The 14,351-nt window shown below is 64.6% G+C and overlaps 1 protein-coding gene across 2 annotated transcripts in view; it reads left to right on the top strand.

Moving 5' to 3' along the window:
- Window positions 1–10,562, top strand: part of ANK2 (ankyrin 2) — a 139,993-nt gene extending 129,431 nt beyond the window's left edge. For both annotated transcript variants that reach the window (XM_054717076.1, XM_054717075.1), the window contains 8 exons: window positions 148–415; window positions 1,602–1,863; window positions 3,516–3,608; window positions 3,994–4,077; window positions 4,167–4,331; window positions 5,288–5,470; window positions 6,767–6,858; window positions 8,707–10,562. In XM_054717076.1, coding sequence (XP_054573051.1) covers window positions 148–415; window positions 1,602–1,863; window positions 3,516–3,608; window positions 3,994–4,077; window positions 4,167–4,331; window positions 5,288–5,470; window positions 6,767–6,858; window positions 8,707–8,890 — 1,331 coding nt within the window. In that variant the 3' untranslated portion in view covers window positions 8,891–10,562. The remainder of the gene's footprint in view (window positions 1–147; window positions 416–1,601; window positions 1,864–3,515; window positions 3,609–3,993; window positions 4,078–4,166; window positions 4,332–5,287; window positions 5,471–6,766; window positions 6,859–8,706) is intronic.
- The last annotated feature ends 3,789 nt before the right edge of the window (window positions 10,563–14,351 follow it).

The following is a 14,351-nucleotide window of genomic DNA, read 5'->3' on the forward strand; positions in this document are numbered from 1 at the left end:
ACAGGCCCGGCACCTCAAAGGCAGGCAGAGTCTGGGTCAGCTTTGGCGCTGTGGACCCCCCTCCAGGGACGGGCATGTGGGGTCACTCGGGAAGGCCTGTCCGACGTGGCGGGCGTCACGGCGCTCCTGGCCCGCTGTCCTCCGCAGGGTTCTCGGTGCTGCAAGACGAGCTGCCCGCGAGGCACCAGCAGGCTCACAAGCACGCAGCGTCCAGAGAAGGCGAGGCCTGTGGTCACCCCCCCATCGTCTCTGACGAAGACCTCTCCGTCAGCTACTCCGCGTTCCAGGATGGCACCTCCAGGACGGATGGGGACAGCCCCACTGGGGAGCGCCTGCCCCGGGAGCGGGTGCACGGGGGCCTGGCGGGGACAGGGACGCCCGAGGAGCCGGCTCCGGAGCTGCAGCAGCAGTGCTGGTGAGTGTCCTGGGAGCAGCGTGTGGCCAGGGGCCGAGTGCGGGCGTCATCCTTCCTAACGACCCACACGGCCAGGCTGAGAGGAGCAGCGCAGCGTGAGGCCGGCGTGGCGTGGCACATCTGCCTGCTCTGCGTCTGGCCCGAGTCCGTGTCCACGCTGCAGTTAGGATAACTACGGGCTCCGAATTCATGTCCTGGGGGAAGGTCGAGGGCACGCCTGGGAAAGCGTGGTTTACACTGAGATTCCTTCCGTGGGAGCGCACGGCGGCCCGGGGTGGCGGGCTGGTGGGGAGTGAGGGGCTCCCTGGTTCCCGCACAACCGGGTGGCTTGAGGCGGCAGCACAGACACTTACAAGAGGGAGGACGGCAGGCGAGGGCCGCAGAGCACGGCGTCATGGCCACGAAGGCCGGGGACGTGTCCAAAGGACACGGGCATCTGGAAGGAGAAAGCAGAGCAGGCTGGCCCCTCTGCAGGCCGAGACAGCGGCCGGGCCGACGCGGGCAATGGCGGTCTCTTCTCCGGAGGAGCACAAAGCAGGGGTGAGGAGGAGGCAGGAGGGGAGGGAGCCCAGGCCGGGCGCAGAGGCAGAGAGTGCAGCACGCGTTTGAAAGGAGCCGAAAAAGCAGAGAACCTTCTCACTGGGAATGGAGACGACTGAGGTCACATCAGAGTCACGCCCTCCAGGCAATAGAAGAAGCTTCCACGTCAGCAGATCTTTCTGTCAAGTCGTGGTTTCCCGGAAGTGAGACCCTTTCTGCATTTATCACCCTGGTGCCCATTTCACACGGGGGGTATTAATTGCTTTTCACAAATTTTGCCACATTTTGATTCTTGTTTCAAAGCCTTATTATCTACAGCTGTCTGTACGGGAGACCTCGTCTCTTCACTCTGCCCTCCAGTTAGCAAAGGCAGGGTAGATGATGGCGTCGGTGCTGGGAGGGAGGAGGAGACGGCGACTCGTGTCAGCCTGCGTGCACCTTCAGCAAACACCTTTCCCAGCACGCTGCGCCCCTGAGCCATCGTTCTGCACGGCCCATGCCGTGGGGCTGTTACTCACATTTCATTTCTAACGCACTGACCCTGTTGGCCCTTCGTGACTATGAAGGCGGGTCCATGTTCCCCTCCGAGGCCCTTGCCTCACCGGGCAGGGGCACCTGTTCGCTGTAACCTGGCCTTCCCTTTCAGTGTGACAGCCCCGTGGACACCAGGGTCAGACACCGAAAAGGCCACGGCGGCCCCTGGCTCTCCCAGCAGGACCCCCGAGGAGCACAGGCCCCGCCCGCCGCCCTGGGAGCGGGCAGACTCGCCCCTCGTGCAGGAGCCCGCGGAGCCCGCGGAGCTCAGGGGCGCCGGCTCTCCAAGGAGGCACAGCCTAGTGATCGTGGAGTCGGCCGATGAGCAGCCTCCGGCCTTCGAGAGCCTCGACGAAGACTCGGCGTTTCAAAAGGTGAGGAGCCCTCGGCCCTTCCCGCCACGTGGACAGCCTCTCCCGGCTGTTCTCTGAGGCGATGTTCTCACTGCAAAGCCACAGGTGAGGGAGCCGGACCGTGTGCCCCCTGCATCCTTTTTAAAGTCTGGGCTCCAGTGAGTAGAAGCCATGACCTGGGTCCAGTTCTCGCCCCTTCACTGTCGGCCCACGTTTGTCACTGGAAGCCCTTTTGCTGAGGAAAAAGAACCCCAGCCGGAACCACCCCCGATGTGGCTTTTCCCGTTTAGCGGCCTGGGACCCGCTGTGACGGGCAGACTGGGCCCGGGTGTGGGTGTGGGTGTGGGTGTGGGATGGCTCGGCAAAGGGGCTTCCCACCCCAACGCATTGCTGCTGCCAGATGTCAGCTGCGTCCCTTCCCCTCAGAGCGGGGCGTGGACCCGCAGGAATTCACTTAACCATTGATTCCCCACATGAGGTCTGAATGGCTCCCACCCCTCACTACTCCCTGGGGGCCCCTCCCCACAGAATCCTGAACTTGGGGGGCAGAGGGAGAGCTGCATTTTCAGCAGCTCCAGGCGTTCTCCTACACAAAGCCTGAATCTGTTTGAGTTTAACTTAATTTAATGCAAATTAAATTAGGTGTTATTTCTCCTTTTGGAATTCAAAAGCATTCTGTATGTCCAAGTGTTTCTAAAGCATCCATGCCTGTCTTAGTGGGAAAGAATGAGTTAGGAAAAAGAATTAAAACTTTTTTGGGAAAAGGTAATAATTCAACATGTCTTTGAGCTGAAGAGCTGCATTTAGTGGTTTATTTTGCTACTAGAGGCCCGGGGCACGACATTCGTGCACTGGCACAGGGCCTGTGCTCTCTCGCAGTCCGGGACCCTCAGGGGTCCTTAGCGCTGCTTCGGAGGCGGGAAAGGCTCCTGCCACCTCCACTGCGTTCCCCAGCCATGAGCCCAGCTTCTGGCTGAGCAGCGCTCCCCCTGTGGGAGCGCACTGACCACCAGGGGGCAGCTCCTGCGTTGAGCCTCTGCCCCCTGGTGGTCAGTGCGCGTCATAGCGACCAGTCATTCCACCGGTCAATTTGCGTATTAGCCAACTTGCATGTGTTGAGGACATGTAGCTGTTTTCTTTCTCCTTGAGAAACATTCCACAGGGAGAGATTTGGCGTGTGGTTCCCAGGATGTATGTTGTAACCTGAGGCCACGTCTGGCTTCGTCCTGGCTGGACTCGGCGAGTGAGTGTGGTACCCCAGGCCTCACAGGCGCATCCCTGCCTGGACGAGGAGCAGGGAACCTGGTCCATGGGAGCGTCTGCACCAGCAGCAGACATGGCGAGACCACAGGCAGTCACTCCAGGGGAGGGGACGGGGGGTCTGTGCCCACACCTGTTTTTAGCAGGAGCGAGAGTCCTGGCCGGATGAGAAGCACCGGTTTCACAGCAGATCCTGGCCCAGGGGCTCGGTCAGACTGGATGCCAGGGTTTCTTTTCCCTCGCTGCACAAGAAGCCGTGTTCTCTCTGCAGCCTGAGCCTCATGCCCAGGTGTTGGTGCCCTGTTGGCTCAGCCCCCGAGTGCAGTGAACAAAACCTCCAGGAACGCGCGTGGGCTCGTGCCGGGCCGTGGCAAAGGCGTCCCGGCGCAATAACACCTCCCTCCCACTTGCAGGAGCTCACGGCCGAGCTGGGTGGGCTGGAAGCCAGCTCCGATGAGGAGGCGCTGGTCACCACCAGGGTTGTCCGCCGGCGGGTGATCATTCAGGTACCAGCTGCTCAGGCCGCACGTCCGGGACAGTGACCGCACACGCCTCCCGGAGGGAGCAGCCCCGTGACAGTTCCGAGTGCCGTTGCCGAGGAATGCGGGTGGCTGCTCCCGGGGCAACAGCGGGGACGCTGTGACGTCTGTAGCCCACCCTCCTCGCCTGCGTGCCGTCTCTGTCCATGTGTCTGCGTGTTGAGCTGGCCTTGGTCGGAGCCCCCTGAGCATGGGGTCACCTGCTTTTCTCTCTGCAAACCTCTGTGTCGGGGCCTGGCCCGCGGTAACGCTTCTCTGCCTCCCTCCGCGAACTGTCTAACATGCGTGCCCTCTGGCCCGGGAGCCGGTGGCTCCTGCCAGGGCCAGCACTGACACGGGCCTGTCTCTGCAGGGAGACGACATGCCTGACTTGCCCCCAGAAACGGTCACGGAGGAGACCTACGTGGACGAGCACGGGCACACGGTGGTGAAGAAGGTACGTCCCCGCGTCCTCAGGCCCGTCCTGCCCGCCTCCTCAGGCCCGTCCTGTCGCTCAGGGACGACGCAGGGTGCCGTCCCTTCCAGGTCACCAGGAAGGTCATCCGGCGGTTCGTGTCCTCGGACGGCACCGAGCGGGAGGAGGTCACCGTGCAGGGGCCGCCCCAGGAGCCCGTCCGCGTCGAGGACGGGGACGGCTACTCCAAGGTCATAAAGCGCGTGGTGCTGAGGAGCGACACCGAGCAGTCCGAGGTGAGGCCGCTGAGGCTGAGGCTGAGGCTGCGGCTGACGGCCACGCACGTTGGGAAGTGTGGGCGTGTGGCGTGGAGAGTGATGTGGGGGTGTGACATAGGCGTGTGATGCGTGTGACACAGGTATATGACATGGACATGTGGCGTGGAGAGTAATGTGGATGTATGAAGGGGGTGTGTGGCGTGGCATGTGACAGATCTATGACATGGGCATGCACATGGAGTGTGACACAGATGTATGGTGTGGACATACGATGTGGAGTGTGACGTGGGGTGCGAGTGGGACCTGGCCAAGGGGATGGCTGCTCACACAGGCCTTGGCGGCACTCACTCCTCCGCGGGGAGCCAGCTTCAGCCGGAGCTGCACGCACTGCCCGCTCCTCTTGCCCTGTGCCCTGTCCAGGCCCGCAGGGCTGGCTTGTTTGCGGGGGGCAGGGTGCCGGGAGCCTGTGTGCGGTGCCCACAGCAGACGCTGCGTCTCTGAGCCCAGCCAGGACCGGGACAGCCCGCCTGCCCTCGAAGGGGCCCCTTCTCTCTGCACACACCGGTGCCGTCCTGCTCTGCTGCCTCCACACGCCCCCCTGTCGAGACGCACGGAGGGCGCTCTGGTCGGGCCTGCAGCTCCGGCACCCAGAGCGTTCCTCCTGGGCCGCCTGACCGCCAGGACCAGAGCCTCCGTGTCCACGGGGGCAGAGCCGGCACGGGGGTGGGTCCCACTGCACGTCTCTCGGGCTGCTGACGGGTCTCTGAGGGACTCACTAGGCGTTAGAAGGCTGAGGACCAGAGCCATTGCCTTCACCCTCCGTGGTGACGGGGTTTATTCCTAGCTGCCTCTCTGTCCCAGAGTCCGTTTTCTGGAGTCTGGAAACGGCAGCCTTTGTGGGTTAGTTTCGCCGCAGAGAAACGCCCCGCTGTTACCTTGGCCTCAGAATCCGCATTGTGTCCCTTGCCCGTTAGGTGGCCGTGTCCGAGCCCGGCGCCCTGTGCGAGGCCTCGCAGTTCCAGGCGGAGCCCGTGGAGGGCCGCCGAGTCAGCAAAGTCGTCAAAACGACGGTGGTGCGTGGAGAGAGGATGGAGAAGCATCTGGGGGACCCCCGTGTCGCCCCCGACCTTCCCTCAGCCAAAGACGACTTCGAGCAGGTACAGGAGCAGCCCCCGTGGCCGTGGCCGTGGCCGTGGCCGTGCGTGTGTGTGTGTGTCTGAAAAGAAAGGGCTTGTCCGTGCGTCCGTGCTCGTATGCCCTCTCGGCACAGGACAGGCCCGGAGCACAGCCTGGTTCTGGCCTGTGCAGTGACGGCCCCGCAGCCTCGGGGACTCGTCCGCCCCCTCAGAGCTTTCCACAGCCTGACGATGGTCACGCCCCTGGGTCAGCGTCCGTCTCCTGAGCTCGTGGGACACACAGACACGACGTGCCCCCCACACCCGTCAGTGACGTGTCCCCCCCCCGCCCGTCAGTGACGTGTCCCCCCCCGCCCGTCAGTGACGTGTCCCCCCCTGCCCGTCAGTGACATGCACGCGTTGAATGTGACGTGTGGCCTCCTGCTTGCAATGCGCATGGAGACTGCCTGGAAGGGCCAGGGCAGGGAGGCCAGCCTCTTCCAATGCTGTCCTTCCCACATGACAGCCCGTGACCTGGGTGCTCGGTGGTCACTGTGTCCTTAGTCTCCACTGTGGAGGGAAGCGGTGGGGAGGAGAGAGGAGGGGAGAGATGGGGTGAGGTGGGGAGGGGAGGGGAGAGGTTGGGTAAGGTGGGGTAAGGTGGGGAGGGGAGGGATGAGGTGGGGAGGGGTGGGGTAAGGTGGGGAGAGGTGGGGTGAGGATGAGGTGGGGAGGGGAGGAGAGGGGAGGGGTGGGGTAAGGTGGGGAGAGGTGGGGAGGGGAGGGGTGAGATAGGGAGGGGAGGGGAGAGGTTGGGTAAGGTGGGGTAAGGTGGGGAGGGGAGGGATGAGGTGGGGAGGGGAGGGGTGGGATAAGGTGGGGAGAGGTGGGGTGGGGTGGGGAGGGGAAGGGTGAGGTGGGGAGGGGAGGGGAGAGGTTGGGTAAGGTGGGGAGGGGAGGGATGAGGTGGGGTGAGGTGGGGAGGGGAGGGGTGGGGTAAGGTGGGGAGAGGTGGGGATGAGGTGGGGAGGGGAGGGATGAGGTGGGGAGGGGAGGGGTGAGGTGGGGAGGGGAGGGGTGAGGTGGGGAGGGGAGGGGAGGGTGAGGAGAGCAGGCAGCTAGGCCGCGGCGGGATGCTGGGGAAGCCTTTGTGAAGGAAGGTGACGAAGCTTCCGCGTGGGGCGGGGGGTTCAGTGAAACTTGTGCTCACCTGCTCCTAAGCGTGTTTCACTTCCCTGAAGTTCCACGTGTCTCTGTCCCACGGGCTGCTGACTGCGCGGAGCCCAGGTGCTCCGGTCCGCGTGGGTGACGCCCCCGTGTCTCCGTGTCTCCCCTCAGGCTCTGAGTTACACAGGCCGCCACGAGCAGGTCCACGCCCCCAGCTTAGTAGAGGAGGAAGTCCTGAGAGAGGATGGATCGGTCGTTAAAAGGTTTGGGTTAGCACGGGTGCTGCCTGCCAACTAACCCTTTCCGACTGAAGAAAACAAAAACGGCCCCGCCCCCAAAGCCTCCCGGTCAGGGGTCAGGGGTCAGAGGTGACCCCGGTGTGAGGGCAGGGGAAGCCTGGCCCCACGCCACCTGCTCCGTCGAGGCCAGCGGGGGTGTCGCCGTGCCGACAGGTCGGAGCTGGGGGAGCCGGGCAGCGGCTCGTAGGCTGCTCGCTGTGACGCTGCCGCAGCTCGGGCTGTCACCGCCCGTAACCGCATGTGCTGTGTGTGAAGCTGGTCCCTGGTTCTGCATGCGGTGCCCAGGCGCCTCCGCTCGGAAGTGTGAGCAGCCGTGTGTGCCATGTGTGCCGTGTACGTCTGTGGACAGGCCTCGCTGCGCGGCGCCCGGGTGGCGTCCTCACGACTTGCCGTGTGGACGCTGGCGTCTTGCCTCGGGCTCTGCCCACGCCTCCACGCAGCCCTGTGAGCACGGGTCACGTGGCCTCGGTCCGCAGCAGTCACTGTGGGCACGAGCCCCGCTGTGCGTGTCCCTCCCAGCTCCGCAGAGGAGAGCGGTCACTTAGGGGAACGTGACGGCTCGTGCGGGAAGGGCTCTGCCGGCCGCCTTCGGGCACGGAAAGCCGGGAGAGCTGACGCGTGTGGCGCTGCGGCGGACGCCCGGGTCCGCATTCTCGGTGCTTCTGGGCCATCCAGAGGAGCCCGCAGCCCGCTTCACGGGGGCCCCCCCGGCGTGGGCTCCAGACCAGCTCCTCCTAGGTCCTCCCTGCAGCTTGTGGGTCCGCCAGGGTGCGGACAGCCTGCCGGACCTGGGTCCTGGCTCGGCCGATGCCCCCCTCGGCCCCGGGACACACAGGTGAACCGTCTCCCCCCGGGGACACGCACGAGGTCATAGCACCTCACCCCACGTGCGGCACCGGCCTCCAGAGCAGCTGTGATGGACACTCGTCCCCAGCACCAAAGCCACGCGCCCCTGCGAGCTCCTGGAGAGAGTCAGAGCGTTGCCTTTCTGGAGAAAGAGAGGTGCGGGTGCTGAATAGGCAGCAGACCGGGGTCTCCACCTTCGGGACCGATGTGGCCTTTTTATCAGGGACCAATCGAAGGTGCTCGCAGATGCAATCCGCTCCTGTCATGTTGGAGGAGGCGGGGCGAGAGGCCCAGGGAGCCCCAAGCTCCAGGTGGTCTTAGCAGACGCTTCGAGGTGTCAGGCAGGCGCTGAGGACGTAGCGGAGGGCACGGGACACGGGGTCTGTAGGGCAGTGCTGCTGCCGCCCACCAGCCAGCCACCCGCACGGTCCCCGGGAGGCCTGTGGCAGGGCGTACCCGCCTCCAGGCGCGGGGCTTGGACCTGGCCCTGCCGGACCTTCCTGTGCGGTTTTATTTGAGCATCGCTTAAATTCTCTGAGACTCAGTTTCCTGATTTGTCACTATAATAATAGCACCTGGCACATGGAACACGCTCAGACACACTGTGGGGTGCAGATGTGCATTCACACATAGACGGTGAGGCCTGGCACATGAAACACGCTCCGGGCATATGCTATGGGGTGCAGATGTGCATTTACATGTAGACGGTGAGGCCTGAGACTGAACTGGTCACGATGGCGTTGTTTTCACTCTCGGAGTCGGGACAAGAATAGCCGCCACGGCAGCAGCACATCGCAGCCCCTTAGGGTAGGCCCGGAGCTGAGGAGCTTTAAATGCACTGAACGTGGTTTTCCTAGCCTGTCCCGTGGGGTCACTCTGGGGACGCGCCGCACCCCGGAGCCAGTGCGGAGTGATGGCGGTGGGTCCGCGGAGCAGGGGCCTGACCCTGTGTTGTCTGCCTCCCAGGACGACGCTCCGTAAGGCCCGCACGCAGACGCGGGCCGTGGTGAGGGACCGGCGTGGGAAGCGCGTGCACCTGGAGTCCCTGGAGGATGTGCCCGCGGCCCTGCAGCAGGACGACCTCCAGCGCGACCTCCAGCGGCTCCTGCGGCACTTCCAACGGGACGACCTGGAGCGGGAGGCCCCGTGAGAGCCCTGCGCACACCGGACCCCTCAGCCACGGCCCGTCGTCAGAGCACCTGCCTGCCGTGCCCCCACCCCCACGCTGAGCACACGCTGCCCTGGTCAGTGCCCCCCTCACTGTAAGCTACTGGGTGACCAAAGAGAGCCTCCTCCCCCGGGGCCGGTCCCGACTGCGGCATCCGGGCGCCTTGGGAACTGGCGCTCTCCTCCGCTTCGCCTCGCTCCTCCGGAGCCTTCGACCCTGGGCTCCCGCAGACTCCCCTGGCGGCAGGCGGCAGGCGGGGGTCCCGCAAGGGCGTCTGGGTACATGTACATAGAAAACGCTCAGATGAGCACACGTTAGATGAGAGCCACGGCCTGGCGTCACCACATGGGCAGGGGGACCCAGGGCCCTAGAAACGGCTGGACACAACCGAAGGGTGACACGCCCGCTGCAGGAGAGGCACTTCGACCACCATCCTGACTCCAGCGCAGCCATCGCCTGGGAGCCGCCGGGCAGGCCGGGAGCCGGCCATCCAGGTGCTAGCAGCTGCCCGGGCCTTCTGGCACCTTCAGGTCTCTGATTTCGGACACGTTGGCAGGGTATGGACAAGCTGTAACGGCTGTGGTCTCCAGATCTCATTGCTGCTTAGCCAACCGCGCTGTCTTACCCGCGGCCCCTCCTCCGGCCGCGGCTCTGTAGATAGGACATTGGGAACAGGATCTGCCCAGACACACACGCTCCGACTCCTCGCCGTGGGGGAGTGGCCCCCCGCCTCTTTCTCCGGGTTCCCTCTCCACTGACACCTGCATGCAGCATCTGAAACCCTTGCCCTCGGACCCTCTTCCCGGGGAGGTGGCTGTTTCATGTCCCTCCCCCAGAGCCAGCTCGTCTCACTCCTCAGCGAGGGCTGCGGGCTGGCAGGAGGGAGGGAGGCGTCCTCACCGCTTCGGATTTGGTTAAAGGGTTGCGGTTACTTATTTCAAATCCAAACTCCCTTAGGAACCAGGGGCGCCTGTGTGCACCTCCCTGGGCGTGCGTTTCAGAGGGCGACCCCCGCCCCGTCCTCATCCCCTCGCGTATGCAAGTATATGCCTATTACAGACACATCTCTGGGTCAGTTATTTATTCAAGAAAAGTGTATCCCACGGAGATGACGTTTAAAACCAACCCGGGCTCTGTCCTCGCGGATGGAGCCCTTCCCGACTCCAGGTGGTCTTTTCCTGTCGTGCGGAAATGAGCCGCTGCTCCCAAGGTCACGACAAGGACACAGGGCCGCTGCGTCCCCACCAGGGGTTTCCTGGGAGTCACGAGCCAGGCCCAACCCCAGTGCCCGCACGTAGGGCCTCCGGGCAGGAAGGGAGCATCGCTCTGGCAGCCGAAACGCGGGAGGCCGGCGGGATGTGGAGACGCCGCCCTCAGACCCTCGTTTCCGTGGTGTGGCTTGCAGTGCCGGTGGCGTCCGTGGCAGCATCCCGTCCTTCCCCTCTGTTTGGAATTTTGCTGTGTGATCAGAAACCTTGAATACTGTGAGAAGAAGTGGCTTTTCAGTTGACGAATCAGCATCTTGTTCCCATGGTGATAACCCTAACTGAGTGTACCTATGAGGGCATGTATCCGTTAACGGGGAAGTCCCACACTAACCACACGTAGCTGCACACCGTGTACAATGGCTGATTAACCTAAATAAAGTGTACCAGTCTCAGCCGGCCGCGTGCTTGGTGTCTTCACCCTGAGCTCTGGCTTCGGGAGAGAAGTCGTGCCCTGTGAGGCAGGTGAGGGAGCACCAGAGAGGCAGGGAGAGGGAGAGACATCAATGAGAGAATCATGGATCGGCTGCCTCCTGCACGCCCCACACTGAGGATCGGGCCCGCACCCCGGGCCTGTGCCCTGACGGGGAGTGGAACCCTGACCTCCTGGTTCCTGTGCCCACGCTCAGCCCTGAGCCCCGCCGGCGGCTCTGCTGCCGTTTTACCTCGGAGCTGCCTGTGCCGCTGGTTGCCGGCAGCGGCTAAGCCGAGGAACGGCCGCCCTGAGGCCCTGTGGGCGTTGGTGCACAAAAGGAGAAAAGCAAGGGTTTCACTTGGGGATCCCTGGTGACTGAGATCAGAATTGGGGTCGGGGGGCTGCGGGTGGGTCAGCTCTGTCCTGAGGCCCTGGCGCTCAGGACACACCTCCATGTGCCTCCCAGGTTATTTCTCCATCTTTCAAGTCTGGCTACAAACAAAGAACCTAGAAACTTAAGTCGTAGAAACTGCGGGATATGGCAAAGCAGAGGTCCCGGGGAACCCCGGCCTCGAGCCAGGGCCCTGATTCCAGGCCGGGTGGCCGGATGGCCGGACCGCCAGACAGGAAGTGTGTGGAGTGTCCGCGAGTGAGCGAGCGAGCGAGTGGTTGCTGTTTGGGATGAACACAAACCTGCCAGACCCGACTTACTGGTCGGAGGAGAAAACAGGGAGGCCCGGCTGCCGGTGGTGGTGCCTGGGGAGGCGGGCGGGCCGCGTGGGCCTGGGATGCGTCTGCCGGCTCCGGGGGAGCCCTCCGGGCTGCGGGCTCAGGCCCCGAAGGGAAGTGCGTCTCCGTGTCCCTGGAGCCCCTCCCTCCGCACCTGGTCTCCGGAGGCACCCGAGGAGGGGCCTGGGCGGGAGCCCCTTCCCACCCCTGACCTGGGAGGGGGCCGGGCTGGAGGGGATCCGTCCCCAGCGCCCCGTGGGCTCCAGGGTCCTGCCTGCGGGATGTGGCCCAGGAGGGAGGGTGGGGAGCTCAGGCCGGGGGCACGGGAGCCCGCCCTCCCCACCTGCCTGTTCCTGCGCGACGCCCCTCACGGTGCCCGTGATGGGGGTTACATGTTCCTCTCGGTTCTGTGAGGGTTCTAGCCGATTCCTGGAAACCACGGAGCGGGCTGGGCTGCGGGGGCCTGACTCCTGCCGGGTGGCAGCGCGGGCTGGGGACGGCGTCGGGGGCGGCTGTGGGCCCTGCACCCGGGCGCTGAGCTGGGGAGGACAGCAGCTGGCGGTGGGGACACACTGGGATGGGGGGATCACTCCTTCAGGGCGATCCTCAGGGCGGAAGCAGCTCTAAGAAGACGCCACCTAAGTGTGTAAGGAAGCGTGGAAGTCGGAATAAAGATGACTTTGTTTAAATGGGAATTCATGAGCATGAGCACAGAAGTGAGAATTCTGTGTGTCAGTCTGGCTGGGCCCAGGGACGCCCCGCTGAGTGGGGACCCCGCATCGGGCAGGTGTGGGGGAGGGCACCGCCCACTCGGGCGCAGCCTGAACAGGACGCCCCTCTTCTCCTGCCGGTGACGGTGACGGTGACGGTGACGGTGACGGTGACGGTGACGTCGGAGGCCTCCCAGGGGACGAGGGGGGCTTCTGGGTCTCCTGACCCCGTGAGACGTGCAGTTCGGGAGCGGGTCCTGCCTGTGGGCTTCTGCCTCACGAAGTTGGAAGATACACGTGTTCGGAAAAGGGTGGGAATGTACTGGAAGCAAATACAAATGCCCACGTGGGGAGGGGTCCCGAGGGGCCACCAAGAGCCTCTGGGAGGTTTTAAGGGCGATGGTCTTGGTCCGCGCTACCCTTCCCACTGTGACCCCCGCTGTCCCGGCTGTCAGCCTCACGTCCACATCCCGCCCCTGCCGCCTCCCCCTCCTCCGGGAGAGTGTCTCCCTCCCCCTCCTCCGGGAGAGTGTCTCCCTCCCTCCCCCGTGCCCTCCCCCTCCTCCGGGAGAGTGTCTCCCTCCCCCGTGCCCTCCCCCTCCTCCGGGAGAGTGTCTCCCTCCCCCGTGCCCTCCCCCTCCTCCGGGAGAGTGTCTCCCTCCCCCCCCCGTGCCCTCCCCCTCCTCCGGGAGAGTGTCTCCCTCCCTCCCCCGTGCCCTCCCCCTCCTCCGGGAGAGTGTCTCCCTCCCCCCCCCCCGTGCCCTCCCCCTCCTCCGGGAGAGTGTCTCCCTCCCTCCCCCGTGCCCTCCCCCTCCTCCGGGAGAGTGTCTCCCCCCCCCGTGCCCTCCCCCTCCTCCGGGAGAGTGTCTCCCTCCCCCGTGCCCTCCCCCTCCTCCGGGAGAGTGTCTCCCTCCCTCCCCGGTGCCCTCCCCCTCCTCCGGGAGAGTGTCTCCCTCCCCCCTGCCCTCCCCCTCCTCCGGGAGAGTGTCTCCCCCCCCCCGTGCCCTCCCCCCTCCTCCGGGAGAGTGTCTCCCTCCCCCCCCCGGTGCCCTCCCCCTCCTCCGGGAGAGTGTCTCCCTCCCTCCCCGGTGCCCTCCCCCTCCTCCGGGAGAGTGTCTCCCTCCCCCCCCCCCCGTGCCCCCCCCCTCCTCCGGGAGAGTGTCTCCCCCCCCCCCCGTGCCCTCCCCCTCCTCCGGGAGAGTGTCTCCCCCCCCCCCGTGCCCTCCCCCTCCTCCGGGAGAGTGTCTCCCTCCCCCGTGCCCTCCCCCTCCTCCGGGAGAGTGTCTCCCTCCCCCGTGCCCTCCCCCTCCTCCGGGAGAGTGTCTCCCTCCCTCCCCCGTGCCCTCCCCCTCCTCCGGGAGAGTGTCTCCCTCCCTCCCCCGTGCCCTCCCCCTCCTCCGGGAGAGGGTGAGGAGCATTTGGCCCTGGAGCTGTGTGTGCTGTCACAGGCATCCTGTCCCATGGCCCCTCATCCCCACCACCGCCTGTCCTGTTGCTGAAGTTCCTTCACGGGAGCGAGAGCGCCTCCCTCACACGAACCTGCTCCTCTGCCCTCGTTCCTCCGGGCGGGGCGGCGGGCCCTCACCCAGACCCCCAGGCCGGGCTTGCAGGCGGCTGGGAAGCTTCAATCCACAGGAATTCCCACGTCTCGGGCTGCCCCGGGCCCAGGGGAACAGGCAGGTTCCCAACGTTTCTTCCGGAAGCAAAACGGCAAACTGCCCCCAGAATATTGAAAACGACAATTACACGAGGCCAGTGCCCCTGAGGAGCCGCCAGGCGGATCACAGAACAACAGTGGGTTCGGCACGTTTTAAAAGAGATTTTTATTGATTTTTAAAGAAAGCGGACACGAACATCGACCAGCTGCCCTCCCCTCGCCCCCATGGGGAATCGAACCAGCAGCCTTTGGTGCCGGACACGGCCCAGCCAGTGCGCCCGGCCAGCTTTGCGCGCGCGCACACACACACACACACACACACACACACGACACACACACACACACACACACACACACGACACACACACACACACACACGACACACACACACACACACACACACACACACGACACACACACACACACACACGACACACACACACACAAGACACACACACACACACACACACACACACACACACACACACACACACACACACACACACACGACACACACACACACACACACACGACACACACACACACACACACACGACACACACACACACACACACACGACACACACACACACACACACGACACACACACACACACACACACACACACGACACACACACACACACGACACACACACACACACACACAC

This window comes from Eptesicus fuscus, chromosome 6 (genome assembly GCF_027574615.1).
Source record: "Eptesicus fuscus isolate TK198812 chromosome 6, DD_ASM_mEF_20220401, whole genome shotgun sequence".
Lineage (NCBI taxonomy): Eukaryota > Metazoa > Chordata > Mammalia > Chiroptera > Vespertilionidae > Eptesicus > Eptesicus fuscus.